The 8,372-nt window shown below is 43.2% G+C and overlaps 1 protein-coding gene across 1 annotated transcript; it reads left to right on the forward strand.

The window, feature by feature from the left end:
- The first annotated feature begins 6,090 nt into the window (after positions 1-6,090).
- Positions 6,091-7,198, forward strand: LOC111531318. The gene is given in 6 exon segments (XM_023198545.3): positions 6,091-6,472; positions 6,647-6,859; positions 6,862-6,974; positions 6,976-7,044; positions 7,047-7,071; positions 7,074-7,198. Coding segments are annotated over 6 exon segments (927 nt in total).
- Positions 7,199-8,372: the final 1,174 nt, after the last annotated feature.

Consider the following 8,372-nt stretch of genomic DNA (forward strand, 5'->3'; position numbering starts at 1 on the left):
CCACTGCTCAAAGAAATAAGAGAGTACACAAACAAAAGGAAAAACATTCCATGCTAATGGATAGGAAGAATCAATACTGTGAAAATGGCCATACTGCCAAAGTAATTTATAGATTCAATGCTATCCCCATCAAGCTACCATGGACTTTCTTCACATAATTGGAAAAAACTACTTTAAATTTCACATAGAACCAAAAAAAGAGCCCACATAGCCAAGACAATCCTAGGCAAAAAGAACAAAGCAGAAGGTACCATGCTACCTGACTTCAAACTATACTGCAAGGCTACAGTAACCAAAACAGCATGGTACTGGTACCAAAACAGCGATATAGATCAATGGAACAGAACAGAGGCCTCAGAAATAATGCCACACATCTACAACTATCTGATCTTTGACAAACCTGACAAAAACAAGCAATGGGGAAAGGATTCCCTATTTAATAAATGGTGTTGGGAAAACTGGCTAGCCAGATGCAGAAAACTGAAGCTGGACCCCTTCCTTACATCTTATACAAAAATTAACTCAACGTGGGTTAAAGATTTAAACATAAGACCTAAAACCATAAAAACCCTAGAAGAAAACCTAGGCAATACCATTCAGAACATAGGCATGGGCAAAGACTTCATGACTAAAATACCAAAAGCAATGGTAACAAAAGCCAAAATTGACAAATGAGATCTAATTAAACTAAAGAGCTTCTGCACAGCAAAAGAAACTATCATCACAGTGAACAGGCAACCTACAGAATGGGAGAAAATTTTTACAATCTATCCATCTGACAAAGGGCTAATACCCAAAATCTACAAAGAACTTGAACAAATTTACAAGAAAAAAAACAACCCCATCAAAAAGTGGGCAAAGGATATGAACAGACACTTATCAAAAGAAGACATTTTTGTGGTCAACAAACATATGAAGCAAAGCTCATCATCACTGGTCATTAGAGAAATGCAAATCAAAACCACAGTGAGATACCATCTCACGCCAGTTAGAATGGTGATCATTAAAAAGTCAGGAAACAACAGATATATATTTTATCAATGTAATGATTTCATTGTAAATTCTGTGGTTTTTAGCATATAGACAATAAGGTATCTACGAGTAATTATATTTCTAATTATTTCACTCCAATCTTATTTCTCTTTTTTAATTTTTTTAATTGACAAAATTGTATATTTATTTAAGGTATATAACATGATGCTTTAATATATGTATATATTGTGAAATGACTAAATCAAGCTAACTAACCTCACACATCTTTTTCGATGGTAAGAAAATTTAAAATCTACTCTCTCAGCAATTTTCAAGCATATAATACATTGTTATTTCCTATAATCACCATGTTGCACAATAGAATTCCCACTTATTCCTCCTGTCTAACTGAAATTCTACATTCTTTAACCAATATCTTCCCTGTTTCCTACTCTCCAGTCCCTGGTAACCACCTCTCTGCTTCTGTGAGTTCAACTCTTTTAGATTCCACATACAAGTGAGACCTTGTAGCATTTGTCTTTCTATGCCTGGTTTATTTCACTTAGCATAATGTGATCCAGGTTTATCCTTGTTGAAAATGACAGGATTTCTTCAAGCCTGTAATCCCAGCACTTTGGGAGGCCGAGACGGGCGGATCACGAGGTCAGGAGATCGAGACCATCCTAGCTAACACAGTGAAACCCTGTCTCTACTAAAAAATACAAAAAACTAGCCGGGCGAGGTGGCGGGCGCCTGTAGTCCCAGCAACTCGGGAGGCTGAGGCGGGAGAATGGCGTAAACCTGGGAGGCGGAGCTTGCAGTGAGCTGAGATCCCGCCACTGCACTCCAGCCCGGGTGACAGAGCGAGACTCCGTCTCAAAAAAAAAAAAAAAGAAAGAAAATGACAGGATTTCTTTCTTTCTTAAGGCTGAATAGTATTTTGTTGTGTATATATACCATATTTTTCTTATTCAATGGACAGTTAGGTTGTTTCCATATCTTAGCTATGGATAATAATGCCGCAGTGAACATGAGAGTGCAGATACCTCTTCAACGTAAGTATTTCATTTCCTTTGGATATATATCTACAAGCATAATGGCTCGACCATATGGTAGTTCTGTTTTTAACTTTTTCTCTTTTTTTTGAAATGGAGTCTTGCTCTGTTACCCAGGCTGGAGTGCAGTGGTGCGATCTCGGCTCACTGCAACCTCTGCCTCCCGGGTTCAAGCAATTCTCCTGCCTCAGCCTCCCCAGCAGTTAGGACTACCATGCCCAGCTAATTTTTGTATTTTTAGTACAGACAGGGTTTCACCACATTGGCCAGGCTGGTCTCGAACTCCTGACCTCATGATCCACCTGCCTCGGCCTCTCAAAGTTCTGGGATTACAGGCATGATCCACCGTGCCCAGATCTGTTTTTAACTTTTTGAGGAACCTCCATACTGTTTTCCAAAATGACTGTATTAATTTAAATTCCCACCAACAGTTTACAAGGGTTTTCTTTTCCACACATCCTCAACAACATTCTTTAATCTCTTATATTTTTTATAATAGCCATCCAAACAGATGTGAGGTAATATCTCATCCTGGCTTTAATTTGCATTCTCTGATGATCAATGATGTTGACTATTTTTTTAATAGACCCATTGGCCATTTGTATGCCATCTTTTGAGAAATGTCTTTTCAGGTCCTTCACCCAGTTTTTAAAATTGGATTACTTGTTTTCTTCCTATTGAGTTATTTCAGGTCCTTATATATTTTTATATTAACTCCTTATCAAATGTATGGTTCACAGATATTTTCTCCCATTCTGCAGGTTGTTTCCTCACTCTGTTGATTGTTCCCTTTCCTGTGCAGAAGCTTTTTAGCTTGATAATTCCAATTTTTTTTTCTTTTTTGCTTTTGTTGCCTGTGCTTTTGGGGTTATATCAAAAAGCAATGGCAACAAAATACCAATGGCAAGAAGCTTTTCCCATTTCCTCTAGATTTCAGAGTGGGATTGTCCAGTATGGTAGTCACTATTTAAATATGTGACCATTTAAAGTTAAATTTAAACAGAAGTGCTACTCTTTCAGGTCTTATGTTTAGGTTTTTCATCCATTTTGAGTTGATTTTGTTATATGAATTGGTTCTCTAGTCTTACTGTAAAACTCTCAAAAACTTTATGTAAGATTGGAATTTTCAGCTCTGAGTATTCAAACTGGCATACAAAACTAGTGTTCACCTTAAGGAGAGATATTTTTTAACTAAGGATTCACATTTTTCATAAACATAGGATGATTCAGCCTTACTATTTCTTCTGGAGTCAGTTTTGGTAATTTATATTTCCTGTAAATATTTCTACTTCACCTGATTCCAGATTGATTGTCGTAAAGTTGTTCAATATATTCTATTTTATTACCTTTCTATTATTACACATAGAATTATAATTCTATTTGTAATTGTGCCCTCTTTCACTTTTGGCATTGGTTTGGTTTGTTTGTAATGTCTTCTCTCAGTTTTATTGAACTTTTTGATTCTAAGGATTGATTGTTTTTTCCCTTTATTCCCTCCCTCCACTCAAAACCAAAACCAAATTAGGCAAATGTCTTTCCCTACTCTGTTACTCAAGAATCACAGTCAACTTTTTCTATAGAGGGCCAGGTAGTAAATTTCTTCTCTTCTGTGGTCCATACGGCTGCAACTATTCAACTCTGCCCTCGTTTTGCAAAAGCAACTACAGATAATATGATAAGGAAAGGCATGACTGTGTTTCAATGAAACTTTACAAAATCAGGTAGTAGGCTGCGTTTGGCTTGCAGGTTGTAGTTCACACATCCCAGCTCTAGATCCAGCTGCTGTAAAAAGCCCAGCTTCAGATCCCTCCCTCTAAAGAGGATATTGATTGCCTGTCCTCCGCCCTACTCCCAGGACCAAAACTGGATGACAATTGCTTATCTTACCAGTTTCACTTACTGTTTCCAGCTTTGAACCTCTTCATCACTTCCAGGCTTTTCAGATATTCTTTATTTTCACATATGATTAACAACGCATTTTTAAAGATTCATTTTAAATATTCTATCCAGCATTGTTAGATGTTCTACACAGGTTTGGTTTTTCTGGCTATTGCCAAAAATGGAAATCTCGTCACTGGATTTTGCCATAGGGCATCTTTTTCTCTTCCTTCCTTCTTTTCCTTCTTCCTTTCTTCCTCCTTCTTTCTTTCTGCCTTTGCTACAAAGTACGGGAGGAGGTGGAAGTCTGACTCCTGTAACTAAGTGGAAAGCTTCCATTCTCAGGCAAATACTAGGAATAATATTACAGCAGGCATCAGATGAGAGGTCTGACCCGACTGTAATGATTCAACACCACACTTCGGACACACTCTTGATCCACAATTCCTGATTTGCTTGCAAATTGAATCATAAATGATGATTTCTAGCAAGTTTATTTCTGATAGTTGGTCCTTGGATGAATTAATTGGTCACTTTCAGAGAAGCACTGGTTGACCAGGGTTTAACTGAGGACAATGTGAAAGAACATTCTGTTACCCAGAGAGTACAGGCTTATGTCCTGTGGGAGGAATAACAGAAAAAAAACAAATGGTAGCAATGCTGGGAAAAACTGAGCACCTTTTCCCAGTGGGACCAAGTTTGGGAAGTGGCTGATCATGCAGCATTTGCATGAGCAGCAAGAGCTGGGAGGAGACAGTGGAGCAGTGGAAGATCTGAAGCTAAGAGGCTCAAGGTTGGCCGGTGAGCAATCTCACAGCTGGGAAAGTCTTGCAGACCCAAGGCAAGGAGTCCCTACTCTCCTTCTTTGATTTAGAAACTTTTGTGAAGAGTGACAGCTGTGTGAAGACATGGGAGAAACCAACCCTTTAATTAAATTCTATAGGTTTAAGGTTTATTATGGTTTGTGTTGATCAAACCTCTTTATAGCCTATACCTAGAGTACTCAAACTCAGAGAGACAGAAAGTAGAATGGTGGTTACCAGAGGATAGGGATGGGAGGGAAGGAGGGAATGGGGAGTCTGTGTTTAATGGGGACAGAGTTTCTGTCTGAGATGATGAAAAAGTTCTGGAGATAGATGGTGATGAGGTTGTACAACAATGTGAACGTACAAATTTTGTTATGTGCATCTTACCACAATAAAAAAAATTTAAATATAAACCAAACAAACCTCTTTGTAATCTCTTTCAAGTGAGGAATTACCAGGTGCTCAACAGGCTGCTTAGAATGGGAGGCAGGGGTGAGGGGCAATGCCAGGTACATGGCCCGCTTTGTACACTTACAATTGCTGTTATTTATTGAGTGTCTACTCTCTCTGCCACCTCCTACACTAAGCACTTTACATGTACTCATTCTAATCCTAAGAAAGAGAAAAAGAAAGAAAAACAGGAGCCTGCAAGGCTGTGAGGTGCATCGTATAGTCCACATTTTACAGAACCGACTTAGTGTCCTTGTGGTAAGAGTGTTTCTGGTGAGATGGTAAAGTCGTGTGTTTGTGAATCATACATGATTCAGTTCAATTTTTTTGGAGTTAATGATTCTACAAGAAAATATAGTCGAACTAGACATTCACTTACGGTGGAGCTCTGCTGGGGTTCCTGGGCCTGCTGACTGTTTGGTCCCTAACTCTTAGTAACAGGGCTAGTCCCTCCCTTCCCCCCACGCCCAGAGTCCTAGTAACAGAGCCCCCGGCCCAGAGGCTGCTGCTCTCAGGCCCTGGCCAGGGTGATGGATGTGAGTTTGCTTAGTCCTTACCCCACGTGGGATAACCAAGAATATCCAGATTTTTACTTAAATTGGAACCGGCACACAAAGCACACAGCCTGGCAAAAGAGGACTACTAAGCAGATACACGTGAACTACCACAGTCAAACAGCCTCTAGTGGCACAGCTGTGGGACATCGATGTACTTGTCAATGGTGGGGATTGGACAGGAGGCTGCAGGCCACTGCACCTTTAAGGCCACTCAGGAAAAGGCCAGTCCCCAATTTGTTTCACTGTGAAATGGTTGTGTGGTTAGAGCCCAGACACGGTCACCAGACTCCCAGACTTGGATTCAGCTCCACATCGTGTTACCCTGGGTAAAGGATGTACATCTCTGCATGCCTGGGTTTGTCACCTGGCAGCATGGATGCTCAGGTGACTGACCCTTCAGGACTGCAACAAAAGAACTGAAGCTGCGGGAGCGAGCTGGCTGGTGCTGTGCGGAGCTCTGGTGCAGAAGGCCCTCACCAGGGGTGCCCAGAGCCAGGGTCTGTGCCCCGCGGGCTGGGTCCAGGTCACAGGCGCTGGGTGAACAGAATGAGAAGACGAAGTGAGGATGTACTCGTTAGATGCTCATGAAAGGCCTTCTTCCCCTTGGTTCGGAACGACCCCCCGGAAACTAGTCCCAGGCCGCACCTGGATTCAGCCGCAGGCAATTCAGAGGAGCACGAGCCCAGGGGCCTCGGGAGGGCTTCGGTGGTTAGGAGCGGGGTGAAGGGAGACTCGGGAGGGCCGCGGGTAGGTGGTGGGTGGGGAGGGGGCCCTCTGGAGGGTCTGGAGCCCGCAGAAGGCAGGCGATGACGCAGGCCCAGTGCACTTGTCCCGGGGCTCCTCTCTAGGCCGACGGAAGCTCCATGTTGGTTTCTTTGTACCCACTTCACACTTACTGTATTTCTTCTTCTTTCTTTTCCTCCCCCAGCAGCTCTAAGCGCCCTACAGCTTGCATGGAAACGCAACAGAGACTTCCCTTTTGCACTGTCTGCGGGGACAACTGTTCCAGCCCGGGGACAAGGGGACGCTGTGCTGTGGGGAAAGCCCGGGTGGCAGGAGGTGGCGGGGCTCCTGGAGGAGGTGCTGGGATGCGCTGCTGTGGCTGCTGAGAAAGGTCCTGAGGACGCAGCCCGCCCCTTCCCCAAGCTTCGAGGGAGCCCCGCGGGGAGGACCGGCAGGGTCTCTGGGAGGGTGGAACAGGGGAGCCTGGAGTCTCAGGGCTGAGGGGAGGAGAGTCGTTCTGTGTGGTGAGCGTCCCCACCCAGCCTGCCCTCCCTGCTCACTGCGGGGTCGCGCACCTGCTCTGCTACGGGCCTCCCCTCAGCCCCCTGGCCTCCAGGCAGTTTCCTTTCTGCCAGGTAGATTGTGTGCGACTTCATTTATTCAGAATCTGGATCAACAAATGAACACTCAGGGAGGAAAGGGGTGTTTGGGGGGGTGGAGAGGTTTCCAAGCAGGCGCCCACCTGAGGGCCCCCTGAGGGGAAAGAACTGGGACTTAAAGCCAGGTTTCCAGCTCGGCCACCCCTTCCTTTTTTTGTCTTGTTTCTTTTATTAAAAGAAATATAAACAAAGAACTTGAATTATTTTGAAATAACTGTTGGTAGCTGGACTGTGTTCTGTTGACCACAACATTGCTCTGGGACTGAACCACGTGGGTCTCTGCTCTTCCTAAGTGTTACATAAGAATAGCGAACCCATGAGGTCAGCTTTAAACCAGTTTCTTCCCATAACCTCCTGGACCAAGGCCCAAGCAAGGCCGAGAGGAGCTCAAGGTCCCACTCTCACCAGGATGTGCCTCTTCTCCCTCTAGTTGGCAGGAGGCGATGAATGTCTCCCAGTAATTTAAGATTGTTCATGTTTGTGTAGAAAAGCCAAGCACGGGCCCATATTCTAGAGGATTGCTTGTGGCAGGCAGAAGGCCTTCAAAGACAAACCCAAACAAATGAAAAGGTGTCTTTTGAAGCTAATGGAGCAGATCAGATTGGTGAAAACTAGATTAACAATAGCATTTGCAACAAAACTTTCAGCATAGTGCTTGCCCGGGAGGACTTACAGCCCTTTAAAATTGACAGTGGGACCAGGCACCATGGCTCACAACTGTAATCCCAGCACTTTGGGAGTCTGAGGCAGGTGGATCACTTGAGTCCAGGAGTATGAGACCAGCCTGGGCAACATAGTGAAACTCGGCCACTACTAAAAATACAAAGATTAGCCGGGCATGGTGGTGCTCACTTGTAATCCCAGCTACTTGGAGGCTGAGGCACGAGAATTGCTTGAACCTGGGAGGCAGAGGTTGCAGTGAGCCAACATCGTGCCACTGCACTCCAGCCTGGATGACAGAGTGAGACTCTGTCTCAAAAATAAAATAAAATAAAATAAATAACATTGCCACTGGGTGGGACTGTAGACAAGGCAAAGACGTGTCTATACAGTTCCAACCAAGAGTAAGGCAATTACGAAAATCGACTTTTGCATACCTAAGGGCATTGCCTAGATATTTGGAATCATATATCTGGTTAATTTGAGTTTTTTCATAGAAAGCAGGTAAACATAGCCAAATTTTATAATGAAGTAAATTTTCAATCGCATGTTAACCTTAACTCTTTCATAGTCTGAACAGATCATATTCACACTGATATGAGAGCCAGATAT

The sequence above is a fragment of the Piliocolobus tephrosceles genome, chromosome 9 (assembly GCF_002776525.5).
Source record: "Piliocolobus tephrosceles isolate RC106 chromosome 9, ASM277652v3, whole genome shotgun sequence".
Taxonomy (NCBI): Eukaryota; Metazoa; Chordata; class Mammalia; order Primates; family Cercopithecidae; genus Piliocolobus; species Piliocolobus tephrosceles.